Source organism: Salvelinus fontinalis, chromosome 1 (genome assembly GCF_029448725.1).
Source record: "Salvelinus fontinalis isolate EN_2023a chromosome 1, ASM2944872v1, whole genome shotgun sequence".
Classification (NCBI taxonomy): Eukaryota; Metazoa; Chordata; class Actinopteri; order Salmoniformes; family Salmonidae; genus Salvelinus; species Salvelinus fontinalis.
In genome coordinates, this window is record NC_074665.1 from 95,670,799 (window position 1) to 95,690,327 (window position 19,529).

Consider the following 19,529-nt stretch of genomic DNA (forward strand, 5'->3'; position numbering starts at 1 on the left):
CACATGTCAGGACACTACAGCGTAGACCTCATGTCAGGACACTACAGTGTAGACCACATGTCAGGACACTACAGTGTAGACCACATGTCAGGACACTACAGCGTAGACCACATGTCAGGAGTCGGGACACTACAGCGTAGACCACATGTCAGGACACTACAGTGTAGACCACATGTCAGGACACTACAGCGTAGACCACATGTCAGGACACTACAGCGTAGACCACATGTCAGGACACTACAGTGTAGACCACATGTCAGGACACTACAGCGTAGACCACATGTCAGGACACTACAGCGTAGACCTCATGTCAGGACACTACAGTGTAGACCACATGTCAGGACACTACAGTGTAGACCACATGTCAGGACACTACAGCGTAGACCACATGTCAGGAGTCGGGACACTACAGCGTAGACCACATGTCAGGACACTACAGTGTAGACCACATGTCAGGACACTACAGCGTAGACCACATGTCAGGACACTACAGCGTAGACCACATGTCAGGACACTACAGTGTAGACCACATGTCAGGACACTACAGTGTAGATAGACCACATGTCAGGACACTACAGTGTAGATAGACCACATGTCAGGACACTACAGTGTAGACCACATGTCAGGACACTACAGCGTAGACCACATGTCAGGAGTCGGGACACTACAGCGTAGACCACATGTCAGGACACTACAGCGTAGACCTCATGTCAGGACACTACAGTGTAGACCACATGTCAGGACACTACAGTGTAGACCACATGTCAGGACACTACAGCGTAGACCACATGTCAGGAGTCGGGACACTACAGCGTAGACCACATGTCAGGACACTACAGTGTAGACCACATGTCAGGACACTACAGCGTAGACCACATGTCAGGACACTACAGCGTAGACCACATGTCAGGACACTACAGTGTAGACCACATGTCAGGACACTACAGCGTAGACCACATGTCAGGACACTACAGCGTAGACCTCATGTCAGGACACTACAGTGTAGACCACATGTCAGGACACTACAGTGTAGACCACATGTCAGGACACTACAGCGTAGACCACATGTCAGGAGTCGGGACACTACAGCGTAGACCACATGTCAGGACACTACAGTGTAGACCACATGTCAGGACACTACAGCGTAGACCACATGTCAGGACACTACAGCGTAGACCACATGTCAGGACACTACAGTGTAGACCACATGTCAGGACACTACAGTGTAGATAGACCACATGTCAGGACACTACAGTGTAGATAGACCACATGTCAGGACACTACAGTGTAGATAGACCACATGTCAGGACACTACAGTGTAGACCACATGTCAGGACACTACAGCGTAGACCACATGTCAGGAGTCAGGACACTACAGCGTAGACCACATGTCAGGAGTCAGGACACTACAGCGTAGACCACATCTCTCTCTCTCTCTGTTTCTCTTGAGGTGTTGACTATCTTTGTTGTAGTGTTTTCATTCAAAACTAATCAGAATAAATCATTCATTAACTATTTCGTATTATTATTATTATTATTGTTACATGTAGTATTAGAGCATAAATATGTTTCTTTGTGCTTGGGGTTTTACCTAAAGCATCACTGATGCTATATCTGCCTCCAATGGAGAAATGTCTATTTCCTGCTGTATCAGCGTCCGTGGAGTAACGTCTAGTTCCTACAGGTCATGTCTATCAGGGCAGACGTCAACAGATCTGCTGATGGGGAGAAAACAGCCTTTTCTTTCCCCAGGGGATGAGGAATCTTCCTCCCCCCGTTGACAGCTCTCCATTTCTGCTGAGTAGAGCACAAAGAAACCAATGGATTATTGAAAATAGTGATGTGGGCAAATCAATCACCTATCCTTCTATAAGACTAAGGATAATTACAAAAATTGCACTAAACTATCAAAGATTAAATCCCCTTCTTCTGATTTTCATTTAGAATGACGAATCCATTATAATAATGTCTTCATCAAATTGTAACAGGTATTCAATCTATTTTAGTTTCTGAAGTTAGTGTTTTTGGGACATTCAAAGAGAAACAAGACAATCTAAATATTGTTATATTACCCAACTGACATATTTAATTTCATACCAAGTTAGGAGAAGTAGCGTGTTATTCTCATCCACACAGTGAAGTCGGCCAGTCCACTGAGATTCCTTCTGGCTTTTAATTCCCCAAATGTTTACGATGTTGTCATTCAAAACCATCCTGTACATTTTCTGACATTGTACATAGAAAGTTCCCGTATCTCATTTGAAAAATGTGTAGAATTGGTTTTAACTTGAAGCGTGTAGGAAAGGAAAAGGCAGAAGACATTTGAAAGACGTTTGACCTTTGAGAAGTGCAGATACAGTTAGTTACATGCTTCAAGTGGCTGGAGCAGCACACAGGAAATTGATTTAGCCGTTAATCCATTTTTAAGGTCAGAGGAACTTTTCCCATTAAGTGGTCGGTCCTACCTTTAAACTGGTAATGGCGTCAGTTTAATTGAACACCGCCGATTTTACACACGGACGGACGGACGGACGTACAGACAGACAGAGAGATGGTTTTAGTTGTGTGTCATACCTCTGTCAGGTGGTAACGTAACATTAACCTGCTTAAATGATGAGATGTGTTTGTTTTCTATTGTTGGACTGTTAAACGTTAAAGCATATTTGTAAAGCTCTGTGGATAGATTGTTAGATGTTTCTCAAAGTGCCAGACAGGCACACGGCAACGACAGCTGCTGCTGTCATGAAGGGAAATGTCTCGTTTGTTAGATATCATTACCTGTGGAATATGACACAGGACATCTTCCTCCTCTCCGTTCAGCGATTTGTTGTTTTGATGTGTTTTATGTGACATTCAGCTAGGAGACACTCAATTACATCTCTAACCAATCAGTGTCGGTAAAAAGCCCAGAGAGACACTCTGATGTGATGGACAGTCGATGCAAACAGAAAGACAGACACAGAGAGAGAAACAGACCACGTACACACACACACCCTCAGAGAGGTAGCTGAGGCAGGCAGATGACATGCTGAGTGAGTCTGGAGGGGCTCTGCTGCTGTCAATGTCTGTTTACCCTGCAATCTATCCACACAGAGAGAGAAGAACCATGTTTACCCTGCAATCTATCCACACAGAGAGAGAAGAACCATGTTTACCCTGCAATCTATCCACACGGAGAGAGAAGAACCATGTTTACCCTGCAATCTATCCACACAGAGAGAGAAGAACCATGTTTACCCTGCAATCTATCCACACAGAGAGAAGAACCATGTTTACCCTGCAATCTATCCACACGGAGAGAGAAGAACCATGTTTACCCTGCAATCTATCCACACAGAGAGAAGAACCATGTTTACCCTGCAATCTATCCACACGGAGAGAGAAGAACCATGTTTACCCTGCAATCTATCCACACGGAGAGAGAAGAACCATGTTTACCCTGCAATCTATCCACACGGAGAGAGAAGAACCATGTTTACCCTGCAATCTATCCACACGGAGAGAGAAGAACCATGTTTACCCTGCAATCTATCCACACAGAGAGAGAAGAGCCATGTTTACCCTGCAATCTATCCACACGGAGAGAAGAACCATGTTTACCCTGCAATCTATCCACACAGAGAGAGAAGAACCATGTTTACCCTGCAATCTATCCACACAGAGAGAGAAGAACCATGTTTACCCTGCAATCTATCCACACAGAGAGAGAAGAACCATGTTTACCCTGCAATCTATCCATACAGAGAGAAGAACCATGTTTACCCTGCAATCTATCCACACAGAGAGAGAAAACCATGTTTACCCTGCAATCTATCCACACAGAGAGAGAAGAACCATGTTTACCCTGCAATCTATCCATACAGAGAGAAGAACCATGTTTACCCTGCAATCTATCCACACAGAGAGAGGAGAACCATGTTTACCCTGCAATCTATCCACACAGAGAGAGGAGAACCATGTTTACCCTGCAATCTATCCACACAGAGAGAGGAGAACCATGTTTACCCTGCAATCTATCCACACAGAGAGAGAAGAGCCATGTTTACCCTGCAATCTATCCACACAGAGAGAGAAGAGCCATGTTTACCCTGCAATCTATCCACACAGAGAGAGAAGAACCATGTTTACCCTGCAATCTATCCATACAGAGAGAAGAACCATGTTTACCCTGCAATCTATCCACACAGAGAGAGAAGAACCATGTTTACCCTGCAATCTATCCACACAGAGAGAAGAACCATGTTTACCCTGCAATCTATCCACACAGAGAGAGAAGAACCATGTTTACCCTGCAATCTATCCATACAGAGAGAAGAACCATGTTTACCCTGCAATCTATCCACACGGAGAGAGAAGAACCATGTTTACCCTGCAATCTATCCATACAGAGAGAAGAACCATGTTTACCCTGCAATCTATCCACACAGAGAGAGAAGAACCATGTTTACCCTGCAATCTATCCACACAGAGAGAGAAGAACCATGTTTACCCTGCAATCTATCCATACAGAGAGAGAAGAACCATGTTTACCCTGCAATCTATCCATACAGAGAGAGAAGAACCATGTTTACCCTGCAATCTATCCACACAGAGAGAGAAGAACCATGTTTACCCTGCAATCTATCCACACAGAGAGAGAAGAACCATGTTTACCCTGCAATCTATCCACACAGAGAGAGAAGAACCATGTTTACCCTGCAATCTATCCACACAGAGAGAGGAGAACCATGTTTACCCTGCAATCTATCCACACAGAGAGAGAAGAACCATGTTTACCTCCAATCAGTCTACACTGAGAGAGAAGGAACAACCATGTTTTTACATAACCACGTGTATACAGTTATAGGGACAATAGACAACCATGTTTCTTTAGTTATAGAGACAATAGTTGTCACGCCCTGACCGTAGATTTCTTCGTATGTTTCTATTTTTAGTTTGGTCAGGGTGTGATGTGGGTGGGTATTCTGTTGTAGGACTGGGTTTTCCTTTTCTATGTGTTTGGCCGGGTATGGTTCTTAATCAGAGGCAGCTGTCTATCGTTGTCTCTGATTGAGAGCCATACTTAGGTAGCCTGTTTTCCCATTTTGAGTTGTGGGTGATTATTTTCTGTTTGGTGTTTTTTCGTCACCTTACAGGACTGTTCGTTTGTCGTTTTTGTTGTTTTATTCAGTTGTTTTATTAAAAATATTAACACTTACCACTCTGCACCTTGGTCCTCCTCTCCTTCTCCCGACGACGTTCGTGACAATAGACAACCATGTTTCTTTACAGTTGTAGGGCTTATCGACACTGAGTGCACAAAACATCAGGAACACTTTCCTAATATTGAGTTGCACCCCATTTTTCCCTCAGAACAGACTCAAATCATCAGGGCATGGACTCTACAAGTTGTTGAAAGCGTTCCACAGGGATGCTGGCCCATGTTGACTCCAATGCTTCCCACCGTTGTTAAGTTGGCTTCCTCTCCTCTGCTCTCTCACTTCAGACTGGCTTCCTCTGCTCTGTAACTTTAGACTGGCTTCCTCTGCTCTGTAACTTCAGACTGGCTTCCTCTCCTCTGCTCTGTAACTTTAGACTGGCTTCCTCTCCTCTGCTCTGTAACTTCAGACTGGCTTCCTCTCCTCTGCTCTGTAACTTCAGACTGGCTTCCTCTCCTCTGCTCTGTAACTTCAGACTGGCTTCCTCTCCTCTGCTCTGTAACTTCAGACTGGCTTCCTCTCCTCTGCTCTGTAACTTCAGACTGGCTTCCTCTCCTCTGCTCTGTAACTTCAGACTGGCTTCCTCTCCTCTGCTCTGTAACTTCAGACTGGCTTCCTCTCCTCTGCTCTGTAACTTCAGACTGGCTTCCTCTCCTCTGCTCTGTAACTTCAGACTGGCTTCCTCTCCTCTGCTCTGTAACTTCAGACTGGCTTCCTCTCCTCTGCTCTGTAACTTCAGACTGGCTTCCTCTCCTCTGCTCTGTAACTTCAGACTGGCTTCCTCTCCTCTGCTCTGTAACTTCAGACTGGCTTCCTCTCCTCTGCTCTGTAACTTCAGACTGGCTTCCTCTCCTCTGCTCTGTAACTTCAGACTGGCTTCCTCTCCTCTGCTCTGTAACTTCAGACTGGCTTCCTCTCCTCTGCTCTGTAACTTCAGACTGGCTTCCTCTCCTCTGCTCTGTAACTTCAGACTGGCTTCCTCTCCTCTGCTCTGTAACTTCAGACTGGCTTCCTCTCCTCTGCTCTGTAACTTCAGACTGGCTTCCTGTCCTCTGCTCTGTAACTTCAGACTGGCTTCCTCTCCTCTGCTCTGTAACTTCAGACTGGCTTCCTCTCCTCTGCTCTGTAACTTCAGACTGGCTTCCTCTCCTCTGCTCTGTAACTTCAGACTGGCTTCCTCTCCTCTGCTCTGTAACTTCAGACTGGCTTCCTCTCCTCTGCTCTGTAACTTCAGACTGGCTTCCTCTCCTCTGTAACTTCAGACTGGCTTCCTCTCCTCTGTAACTTCAGACTGGCTTCCTCTCCTCTGTAACTTCAGACTGGCTTCCTCTCCTCTGTAACTTCAGACTGGCTTCCTCTCCTCTGTAACTTCAGACTGGCTTCCTCTCCTCTGCTCTGTAACTTCAGACTGGCTTCCTCTCCTCTGCTCTGTAACTTCAGACTGGCTTCCTCTCCTCTGCTCTGTAACTTCAGACTGGCTTCCTCTCCTCTGCTCTGTAACTTCAGACTGGCTTCCTCTCCTCTGCTCTGTAACTTCAGACTGGCTTCCTCTCCTCTGCTCTGTAACTTCAGACTGGCTTCCTCTCCTCTGCTCTGTAACTTCAGACTGGCTTCCTCTCCTCTGCTCTCTCACTTCAGACTGGCTTCCTCTCCTCTGCTCTGTAACTTCAGACTGGCTTCCTCTCCTCTGCTCTCTCACTTCAGACTGGCTTCCTCTCCTCTGCTCTCTCACTTCAGACTGGCTTCCTCTGCTCTGTAACTTCAGACTGGCTTCCTCTGCTTTGTAACTTCAGACTGGCTTCCTCTGCTTTGTAACTTCAGACTGGCTTCCTCTGCTCTGCTCTGTAACTTCAGACTGGCTTCCTCTCCTCTGCTCTGTAACTTCAGACTGGCTTCCTCTGCTCTGTAACTTCAGACTGGCTTCCTCTCCTCTGCTCTCTAACTTCAGACTAGCTTCCTCTCCTCTGCTCTCTAACTTGGCACTTTTAATAGCCAAGTGACCCAGTTTGAATCCAATTGAATTAAATCTACATATTTAGAGTAACCCCTACTTGGAGCCAGTAAGCCAGTTAAGAGGACTTATTAGACACTTTCTCCAGTCAGACTTAGTATTCTCCCTCTGCCTAGAATACTCTACCAGCATTGGTTGGTTCTCCACCACAGCCCAGCAGCATTATGAGTCACTGAGGCTACGCTCCAAAATGGCAACCTATTCCCCTCTATAGTGCACTACTTTTGACCGGGGCCTATAGCGTAAAAAGTATTGCACTATATAGGAAATAGGGTGCCATTTGGAACATTGCCACTGATGCATTTCTCATTGGCTGTGGAGGTCACTCAGAGCCATTGTTGCTAGAATGTGTGAGTAAGAAATGTTCCACTTTAATGTTGAGTCCATTAATGTTTCCTCAACACCTTTTACTGTTTTGTTCAAGCAGGTGTTGATTGTGTCTCGCAGGTCAGAGGTGAACGAGGAAGCTTCCAGGTGGACTGGACCTGCAGAGATGAATGACAGGGTTACAAGGTGGACATGTCAGAAACTCTAGGATGTCCCTGTCACCATGGACTTGGCTGCAGGCGTGGAGATGCCAGAGGCAATCAAATGCCAATGGAATTGTGTCATAAAATGCTGTCATTCATTTCCGTGGGACATTGTGCTCCATCTCCCTCAGTCACGTGCTTCCTGCTAAAAACATGTCTTCCTGAAGTGTTTACATTTCAACTGGAGTTGAAGGCCTGAAAACAACGTGATTATATTAATGACACATTGGTTTAATGACACATTGGATTATTGACACATTGGATTAATGACACATTGGATTATTGACACATTGGATTAATGACACATTGGATTATTGACACATTGGATTAATGACACATTGGATTATTGACACATTGGATTAATGACACATTGGATTAATGACACATTGGATTAATGACACATTGGATTATTGACACATTGGGTTAATGACATATTGGGTTAATGACACATTGGATTAATGACACATTGGGTTAATGACACATTGGATTAATGACACATTGGGTTAATGACACATTGGGTTAATGACACATTGGATTAATGACACATTGGGTTATTGACACATTGGATTATTGACACATTGGGTTAATGACACATTGGGTTAATGACACATTGGATTAATGACACATTGGATTAATGACACATTGGGTTATTGACACATTGGGTTAATGACACATTGGGTTAATGACACATTGGATTAATGACACATTGGGTTATTGACACATTGGATTATTGACACATTGGATTAATGACACTTTGGGTTAATGACACTTTGGATGAATGACACATTGGGTTAATGACACATTGGGTTAATGACACATTGGGTTATTGACACATTGGGTTAATGACACATTGGATTAACATTTGGTTTTGATATTTTTTTCCCTCTGGTTCCACTATTGTGATATGGGATTAATCTGTAAAAAAAATATTTTATTAATAAACAGACAAATTATTCAAAAGTGTGCATGTTAATCTTTTCATAATGAATTGGCTGGTTGACAGGACTCAACACGTGTCGTTAGGTGTGGCTTTTCATAATGAATTGGCTGGTTGACAGGACTCAACACGTGTCGTTAGGTGTGGCTTTTCATAATGAATTGGCTGGTTGACAGGACTCAACACGTGTCGTTAGGTGTGGCTTTTCATAATGAATTGGCTGGTTGACAGGACTCAACACGTGTCGTTAGGTGTGGCTTTTCATAATGAATTGGCTGGTTGACAGGACTCAACACGTGTTGTTAGGTGTGGCTTTTCATAATGAATTGGCTGGTTGACAGGACTCAACGCGTGTCGTTAGGTGTGGCTTTTCATAATGAATTGGCTGGTTGACAGGACTCAACACGTGTCGTTAGGTGTGGCTTTTCATAATGAATTGGCTGGTTGACAGGACTCAACACGTGTCGTTAGGTGTGGCTTTTCATAATGAATTGGCTGGTTGACAGGACTCAACACGTGTCGTTAGGTGTGGCTTTTCATAATGAATTGGCTGGTTGACAGGACTCAACACGTGTCGTTAGGTGTGGCTTTTCATAATGAATTGGCTGGTTGACAGGACTCAACACGTGTCGTTAGGTGTGGCTTTTCATAATGAATTGGCTGGTTGACAGGACTCAACACGTGTCGTTAGGTGTGGCTTTTCATAATGAATTGGCTGGTTGACAGGACTCAACACGTGTCGTTAGGTGTGGCTTTTCATAATGAATTGGCTGGTTGACAGGACTCAACACGTGTTGTTAGGTGTGGCTTTTCATAGACATTGTGTGTTTATAAGAGAAAACAAAGCAGGTTGCACCAAATTCATTTATGATATTATGACATGCTAACCACAACATCTTCAGTACTATAGATAGGATGGTGGGTTTAATGTATTTACATTTTGTAGATGATTCATTTTAAAGTGTGTCGTCAGTCAGTGTTATTCACATGAAGTGTTTCTGCCCTGGACTTGGTGCTTTGTGTAAACTGATTATGCTCACAGAGGTTAGATGACTTTAATGATGGTTCTATCTACAGAAGGGAGAGCGAGGGAGACAGAGGGAGACAGAGAAGAGAGAGGGAGACAGAGAAGAGAGAGGGAGACAGAGAAGAGAGAGGGAGACAGAGAAGGGAGAGGGAGACAGAGAAGAGAGTGAGACAGAGAGAATAGAGGGGGAGACAGAGAGAATAGAGAGGGAGACAGAGAATAGAGAGGGAGACAGAGAATAGAGAGGGAGACAGAAGAGAGGGAGACAGAGAATAGAGGGGGAGACAGAGAATAGAGGGGGAGACAGAGAATAGAGGGGGAGACAGAGAATAGAGGGGGAGACAGAGAATAGAGGGGGAGACAGAGAATAGAGGGGGAGACAGAGAAGAGAGGGAGACAGAGAAGAGAGGGGGAGAGGGAGACAGAGAAGAGACAGAGACAGAGAAGAGAGGGAGACAGAGAAGAGAGGTAGACAGAGAAGAGAGGTAGAGACAGAGAAGAGAGGTAGAGACAGAGAAGAGAGGTAGAGACAGAGAAGAGAGGTAGAGACAGAGAAGAGAGAGAGACAGAAGAGAGAGAGACAGAAGAGAGAGAGAGACATAGAAGAGAGAGAGACATAGAAGAGAGAGAGACATAGAAGAGAGGGAGACATAGAAGAGAGAGAGAGAGACAGAGAAGAGAGAGAGAGACAGAGAAGAGAGAGAGACATAGAAGAGAGAGAGACAGAGAAGAGAGAGACAGAGAAGAGAGAGAGACATAGAAGAGAGAGAGACATAGAAGAGAGGGAGAGAGAGAGTCCAAGATGACATCCAGCATTTCAATGAAACTCATCAGCTCTTCCACAGCTCACCTCAAGAGACTGACGTGAGGGGAAAATGATAAAACTGCTAAATAAAATATGTCTTCCTGGCAAAAATGTTATTTCGGACACTTTCTTCACCTCCTCGCTAAAAATAATTGACTGAGCCTAAATGATGGCCGGGCTTTTATACAATAAGTGCAGCATCTCACTTGATTATTCCACTTAGATGTGTGTGTCCCAAATGCTGCTCTATTCCCTTTATAATGCATGACTTCTGACCATGGAATAGGAGTCATTGGGGATGCCCCCTAGGTCTATGGGCCCTGGTCGAATGTAGAGCACTACATTTGGGACACGGTCCAAGGTTCTCCCACTCAGGACATGTGGGATTCACAACATCCACATGGGGCTAATAAGAACGATTAGTTATTCCAGAGAGAGCTGCTGCTACTTCTTAAACTCAGTAAAAAAAAAAAAGGAAACGTCCTCTCATTGTCAACTGTGTTAATTTTCAGCAAACTTAACACGTGTAAATATTTGTATGAACATAAGATTCAACAACTGAGACATAAACTGAACAAGTTCCACAGACATGTGACTAACAGAAATGGAATAATGTGTCCCTAAACAAAAGGGAGGGGGGGTTCAAAATCAAAAGTAACAGTCAGTATCTGGTGTGGCCACCAGCTGCATTAAGTACTGCAGTGCATCTCCTCCTCATGGACTGCACCAGATTTGCCAGTTCTTGCTGTGAGATGTTACCCCACTCTTCCACCAAGTCACCTGCAAGTTCCCGGACATTTCTGGGGGGAATGGCCCTAGCCCTCACCCTCTGATCCAACAGGTCCCAGACGTGCTCAATGGGCTCTTCGCTGGCCATGGCAGAACACTGACATTCCTGTCTTGCAGGAAATCACGCACAGAACGAGCAGTATGGCTGGTGGCATTGTCGTGCTGGAGGGTCATGTCAGGATGAGCCTGCAGGAAGGGTACCACATGAGGGAGGAGGATGTCTTTCCTGTAACGCACAGCGTTGAGATTGCCTGCAATGACAACAAGCTTAGTCCGATGATGCTGTGACACACCGCCCCAGACCAAGACGGACCCTCCACCTCCAAAACGATCCCGCTCCAGAGTACAGGCCTCGGTGTAACGCTCATTCCTTCTACGATAAACGCGAATCCGACCATCACCCCTGGTGAGACGAAACCGTGACTCGTCAGTGAAGAGCACTTTTTTGCCAGTCCTGTCTGGTCCAGCGACGGTGGGTTTGTGCCCATAGGCGACATTGTTGCCAGTGATATCTGGTGAGGACCTGCCTTACAACAGGCCCACAAGCCCTCAGTCCAGCCTCTCTCAGCCTATTGCAGACAGTCTGAGCACTGATGGAGGGATTGTGTGTTCCTGGTGTAACTCGGGCAGTTGTTGTTGCCATCCTGTACCTGTCCCGCAGGTGTGATGTTCGGATGTACCGATCCTGTGCAGGTGTTGTTACACGTGGTCTGCCACTGCGAGGACGATCAGCTGCCCGTCCTGTCTCCCTGTAGCGCTGTCTTAGGCGTCTCACAGTACGGACATTGCAATTTATTACCCTGGCTACATCTGCAGTACTCATGCCTCCTTGCAGCATGCCTAAGGCACGTTCACACAGATGAGCAGGAATAGTGTCTTAACGACCATTCCACAGGTGCATGTTCATGAATTGTTTATGTTTAAACCCTTTACAATGAAGATCTGTGAAGTTATTTGGATTTTACAAATTATCTTTGAAAGACAGGGTCCTGAAAAAGGGACGTTTCTTTTTTTGCTGAGTTTATGTTACTGCTGTTACTAGTCCACATCACTGTAATCTCTACTTCACATGTTACTGCTGTTACTAGTCCCTCCACATCACTGTAATCTCTACTTCACATGTTACTGCTGTCACTAGTCCACATCACTGTAATCTCTACTTCACATGTTACTGCTGTTACTAGTCCCTCCACATCACTGTAATCTCTACTTCACATGTTACTGTTGTCACTAGTCCACATCACTGTAATCTCTACTTCACATGTTACTGCTGTTACTAGTCCCTCCACATCACTGTAATCTCTACTTCACATGTTACTGCTGTCACTAGTCCACATCACTGTAATCTCTACTTCACATGTTACTGCTGTTACTAGTCCCTCCACATCACTGTAATCTCTACTTCACATGTTACTGTTGTCACTAGTCCACATCACTGTAATCTCTACTTCACATGTTACTGCTGTCACTAGTCCCTCCACATCACTGTAATCTCTATTCACATGTTACTGCTGTCACTAGTCCCTCCACATCACTGTAATCTCTACTTCACATGTTACTGCTGTTACTAGTCCACATCACTGTAATCTCTACTTCACATGTTACTGCTGTCACTAGTCCACATCACTGTAATCTCTACTTCACATGTTACTGCTGTCACTAGTCCACATCACTGTAATCTCTACTTCACATGTTACTGCTGTCACTAGTCCACATCACTGTAATCTCTACTTCACATGTTACTGCTGTCACTAGTCCACATCACTGTAATCTCTACTTCACATGTTACTGCTGTCACTAGTCCACATCACTGTAATCTCTACTTCACATGTTACTGTTGTCACTAGTCCACATCACTGTAATCTCTACTTCACATGTTACTGCTGTCACTAGTCCACATCACTGTAATCTCTACTTCACATGTTACTGCTGTCACTAGTCCACTAGTCCACATCACTGTAATCTCTACTTCACATGTTACTGCTGTCACTAGTCCACATCACTGTAAACTCTACTTCACATGTTACTGCTGTCACTAGTCCACATCACTGTAATCTCTACTTCACATGTTACTGCTGTCACTAGTCCACATCACTGTAATCTCTACTTCACATGTTACTGCTGTCACTAGTCCACATCACTGTAATCTCTACTTCACATGTTACTGTTGTCACTAGTCCACATCACTGTAATCTCTACTTCACATGTTACTGCTGTCACTAGTCCACATCACTGTAATCTCTACTTCACATGTTACTGCTGTCACTAGTCCACTAGTCCACATCACTGTAATCTCTACTTCACATGTTACTGCTGTCACTAGTCCACATCACTGTAAACTCTACTTCACATGTTACTGCTGTCACTAGTCCACATCACTGTAATCTCTACTTCACATGTTACTGCTGTCACTAGTCCACATCACTGTAATCTCTACTTCACATGTTACTGCTGTTACTAGTCCCTCCACATCACTGTAATCTCTACTTCACATGTTACTGCTGTCACTAGTCCACATCACTGTAATCTCTACTTCACATGTTACTGCTGTTACTAGTCCCTCCACATCACTGTAATCTCCCCACGGACATGTAGCTATTCCACAAGAGATAGGCTTTCTCTGATTCCCCTGCTCTGGCAGCAGTAATAGGTTACATCCCAAACTTGCACCCTATTCCCTTTATAGTGCACTACTACTACCTTTAAATAGGGTCCATATGGCTCCGGGCAAAAGTAGTACACTATATAGGGAATAGGGTGCCATTTGGGACTCAGCCCATCATAGTATGTCTGCCTAGTCCACCGTGTGACCACTACTATGGCTGTTGATGGATTAGAACAGACGACCTATAGGCTCATACAAGACCTCTTCATTTAGAGTAATCTGAAATAATCTCTCCCTTCTCTCTTTCCTCTCCCTCTTTTATGTCTCTCTCTCTCTCCCTTCTCTCTCTCCTCTCCCTGTATTTTGTCTCTCTCTCTCTCCCTTCTCTCTCTCCTCTCCCTGTATTTTGTCTCTCTCTCTCTCCCTTCTCTCTCTCCTCTCCCTGTATTTAATGTGTCTCTCTCACTCTCCCTTCTCTCTCTCCTCTCCCTGTATTTTGTTTCTCCCTCTCTCTCCCTTCTCTGTCACTCTTTCTTCTGTCTCTCCCTTTCTTCCTTCCTCTTTCTCTCCTCTGTGGATGAAGAGCATCAGATTGGAGCCTGGTCTCAACCAGACCTGTCATCCATGTCCTGGTCTGAGTCTCCCCTCTAACATGGTGAACCAGCTTTAACCCTTATCAGTACTATGTTGTCCTGGTCTGAGTCTCCCCTCTAACATGGTGAACCAGCTTAAACCCTTATCAGTACTATGTTGTCCTGGTCTGAGTCTCCCCTCTAACATGGTGAACCAGCTTTAACCCTTATCAGTACTATGTTGTCCTGGTCTGAGTCTCCCCTCTAACATGGTGAACCAGCATTAACCCTTATCAGTACTATGTTGTCCTGGTCTGAGTCTCCCCTCTAACATGGTGAACCAGCTTTAACCCTTATCAGTACTATGTTGTCCTGGTCTGAGTCTCCCCTCTAACATGGTGAACCAGCTTTAACCCTTATCAGTACTATGTTGTCCTGGTCTGAGTCTCCCCTCTAACATGGTGAACCAGCTTTAACCCTTATCAGTACTATGTTGTCCTGGTCTGAGTCTCCCCTCTAACATGGTGAACCAGCTTTAATAACCCCTTATCAGTACTATGTTGTCCTGGTCTGAGTCTCCCCTCTAACATGGTGAACCAGCTTTAACCCTTATCAGTACTATGTTGTCCTGGTCTGAGTCTCCCCTCTAACATGGTGAACCAGCTTTAACCCTTATCAGTACTATGTTGTCCTGGTCTGAGTCTCCCCTCTAACATGGTGAACCAGCTTTAACCCTTATCAGTACAATGTTGTCCTGGTCTGAGTCTCCCCTCTAACATGGTGAACCAGCATTAACCCTTATCAGTACTATGTTGTCCTGGTCTGAGTCTCCCCTCTAACATGGTGAACCAGCTTTAACCCTTATCAGTACTATGTTGTCCTGGTCTGAGTCTCCCCTCTAACATGGTGAACCAGCTTTAACCCTTATCAGTACTATGTTGTCCTGGTCTGAGTCTCCCCTCTAACATGGTGAACCAGCTTTAATAACCCCTTATCAGTACTATGTTGTCCTGGTCTGAGTCTCCCCTCTAACATGGTGAACCAGCTTTAACCCTTATCAGTATTATGTTGTCCTGGTCTGAGTCTCCCCTCTAACATGGTGAACCAGCTTTAACCCTTATCAGTACTATGTTGTCCTGGTCTGAGTCTCCCCTCTAACATGGTGAACCAGCTTTAACCCTTATCAGTACTATGTTGTCCTGGTCTGAGTCTCCCCTCTAACATGGTGAACCAGCTTTAACCCTTATCAGTACTATGTTGTCCTGGTCTGAGTCTCCCCTCTAACATGGTGAACCAGCTTTAACCCTTATCAGTACTATGTTGTCCTGGTCTGAGTCTCCCCTCTAACATGGTGAACCAGCTTTAACCCCTTATCAGTACTATGTTGTCCTGGTCTGAGTCTCCCCTCTAACATGGTGAACCAGCTTTAACCCTTATCAGTACTATGTTGTCCTGGTCTGAGTCTCCCCTCTAACATGGTGAACCAGCTTTAACCCTTATCAGTACTATGTTGTCCTGGTCTGAGTCTCCCCTCTAACATGGTGAACCAGCTTTAACCCTTATCAGTATTATGTTGTCCTGGTCTGAGTCTCCCCTCTAACATGGTGAACCAGCTTTAACCCTTATCAGTACTATGTTGTCCTGGTCTGAGTCTCCCCTCTAACATGGTGAACCAGCTTTAACCCTTATCAGTACTATGTTGTCCTGGTCTGAGTCTCCCCTCTAACATGGTGAACCAGCATTAACCCTTATCAGTACTATGTTGTCCTGGTCTGAGTCTCCCCTCTAACATGGTGAACCAGCTTTAACCCTTATCAGTACTATGTTGTCCTGGTCTGAGTCTCCCCTCTAACATGGTGAACCAGCTTTAACCCTTATCAGTACTATGTTGTCCTGGTCTGAGTCTCCCCTCTAACATGGTGAATCAGCTTTAACCCTTACTATGTTGTCCTGGTCTGAGTCTCCCCTCTAACATGGTGAACCAGCATTAACCCTTACTATGTTGTCCTGGTCTGAGTCTCCCCTCTAACATGGTGAACCAGCTTTAACCCTTATCAGTACTATGTTGTCCTGGTCTGAGTCTCCCCTCTAACATGGTGAACCAGCTTTAACCCTTATCAGTACTATGTTGTCCTGGTCTGAGTCTCCCCTCTAACATGGTGAACCAGCATTAACCCTTATCAGTACTATGTTGTCCTGGTCTGAGTCTCCCCTCTAACATGGTGAACCAGCTTTAACCCTTATCAGTACTATGTTGTCCTGGTCTGAGTCTCCCCTCTAACATGGTGAACCAGCTTTAACCCTTATCAGTACTATGTTGTCCTGGTCTGAGTCTCCCCTCTAACATGGTGAACCAGCTTTAACCCTTATCAGTACTATGTTGTCCTGGTCTGAGTCTCCCCTCTAACATGGTGAACCAGCATTAACCCTTACTATGTTGTCCTGGTCTGAGTCTCCCCTCTAACATGGTGAACCAGCTTTAACCCTTATCAGTACTATGTTGTCCTGGTCTGAGTCTCCCCTCTAACATGGTGAACCAGCTTTAACCCTTATCGGTATTATGTTGTCCTGGTCTGAGTCTCCCCTCTAACATGGTGAACCAGCTTTAACCCTTATCAGTACTATGTTGTCCTGTTTACTAGATTGCTGTTCCCACAGCTGCTGTTGCAATGCGCACATACACACGCACGCACACAGGCACACTGCAGTCTAGCTAGCACTACAGTATGTTCAACCAAAAGGGTCCCGCTCTTCCTGCAGTTCTGTAGTTTGTTCAGCATGATTATGACATGATTGATGATGAAATGCTGATTACGTCGTCTTGGCAAGGGCCACGTATTGTTGATGTTCACAGCTGGCCGTCCTGGAACGGGCCTAACTTCTCAATAAGCAACGTAAAAACAAATCTAGTTGATTCAACTCATGACTGGTGCAGTGAAGAGAAAACACATCGATCAATAAGGGTAAAGTACTGCTTCTGTGACTGTGTGGTGGTACGACTCAATAATTCATCCATTTCTATCAGTCCCGTGACTGTGTGGTTGTACGACTCAATAATTCATCCATTTCTATCAGTCCTGTGACTGTGTGGTGGTACGACTCAATAATTCATCCATTTCTATCAGTCCCGTGACTGTGTGGTTGTACGACTCAATAATTCATCCATTTCTATCAGTCCTGTGACTGTGTGGTGGTACGACTCAATAATTAATCCATTTCTATCAGTCCCGTGACTGTGTGGTTGTACGACTCAATAATTCATCCATTTCTATCAGTCCTGTGACTGTGTGGTGGTACGACTCAATAATTCATCCATTTCTATCAGTCCCGTGACTGTGTGGTTGTACGACTCAATAATTCATCCATTTCTATCAGTCCTGTGACTGTGTGGTGGTACGACTCAATAATTCATCCATTTCTATCAGTCCTGTGACTGTGTGGTGGTACGACTCAATAATTCACCCATTTCTATCAGTCCTGTGACTGTGTGGTGGTACGACTCAATAATTCATCCATTTCTATCAGTCCCGTGACTGTGTGGTTGTACGACTCAATAATTCATCCATTTCTATCAGTCCTGTGACTGTGTGGTGGTACGACTCAATAATTCATCCATTTCTATCAGTCCTGTGACTGTGTGCTGTCACGACTCAATAATTCATCCATTTCTATCAGTCCTGTGACTGTGTGGTTGTACGACTCAATAATTCATACATTTCTATCAGTCCTGTGACTGTGTGGTGGTACGACTCAATAATTCATAAATTTCTATCAGTGCTGTGACTGTGTGGTGGCACGACTCAATAATTCATCCATTTCTATCAGTCCTGTGACTGTGTGGTGGTACGACTCAAGAATTCATCCATTTCTATCAGTCCTGTGACTGTGTGGTGGCACGACTCAATAATGCATCCATTTCTATCAGTCCTGTGACTGTGTGGTGGCACGACTCAATAATGCATCCATTTCTATCAGTCCTGTGACTGTGTGGTGGCACGACTCAATAATTCATCCATTTCTATCAGTCCTGTGACTGTGTGGTGGCACGACTCAATAATTCATCCATTTCTATCAGTCCTGTGACTGTGTGGTGGCACGACTCAATAATTCATCCATTTCTATCAGTCCCGTGACTGTGTGGTTGTACGACTCAATAATTCATCCATTTCTATCAGTCCTGTGACTGTGTGGTGGTACGACTCAATAATTCATCCATTTCTATCAGTCCTGTGACTGTGTGGTTGTACGACTCAATAATTCATCCATTTCTATCAGTCCTGTGACTGTGTGGTTGTACGACTCAATAATTCATCCATTTCTATCAGTCCTGTGACTGTGTGGTGGCACGACTCAATAATTCATCCATTTCTATCAGTCCTGTGACTGTGTGCTGGCACGACTCAATAATTCATCCATTTCTATCAGTCCTGTGACTGTGTGGTGGCACGACTCAATAATTCATCCATTTCTATCAGTCCTGTGACTGTGTGGTGGTACGACTCAATCATTCATCCATTTATATCAGTCCTGTGACTGTGTGGTGGTACGACTCAATAATTCATACATTTCTATCAGTCCTGTGACTGTGTGCTGGCACGACTCAATAATTCATACATTTCTATTTGGTAGACTAAAGACAAGTAGGACAATAAGAAGAGCGATAAACACTTAAAAAAACAGTTTTACTTGTTAATTAAGACCAAATAACCATCTAAAGTACAGTTTTGTATAATAGACGACTAAATGGAAGAGGCAAATGCATTTTAGGCTGTCGCTGGCTTCACTCATTCAATTAGAAACACAGTTCAGAATGACACCATTTCACTGTTGTTTCTCTCTCATATTCATGCTCGCTCACTCTGCCCTGACCGCACTGCTGTAAGCCCGTCTATGAGAAACGCGTAGTCTATTCGAGTCGGGCTGCCTGGCTACATCGTTAAAACCTCGGTTAGAGGACAGGAGAAGATATAGCGGCTACTAAAACCAGCAACACAAATATGGTCGGGATGAGAGATGTGGTTTGCCTTCTGGTGCCAGCCGTCGTACTGTTCGGCA

At 44.7% G+C, this 19,529-nt stretch overlaps 1 protein-coding gene across 5 annotated transcripts in view; it reads left to right on the plus strand.

The window, feature by feature from the left end:
* Positions 1-8,699, plus strand: part of ascc1 (activating signal cointegrator 1 complex subunit 1) — a 36,551-nt gene extending 27,852 nt beyond the window's left edge. For 4 of the 5 annotated variants that reach the window (XR_008761140.1, XR_008761139.1, XM_055936826.1 and 1 more), the window contains one exon: positions 7,657-8,699. Coding sequence is in view for 1 of the 5 variants with exons in the window: in XM_055936838.1 (XP_055792813.1) it covers positions 7,657-7,710 (54 nt within the window). In the remaining 4 variants the exon portion in view is untranslated. Of the gene's footprint in view, positions 1-7,636 lie in introns of all 5 variants that reach the window. The other variant, XM_055936830.1, reaches the window with a different exon arrangement.
* Positions 8,700-19,529: the final 10,830 nt, after the last annotated feature.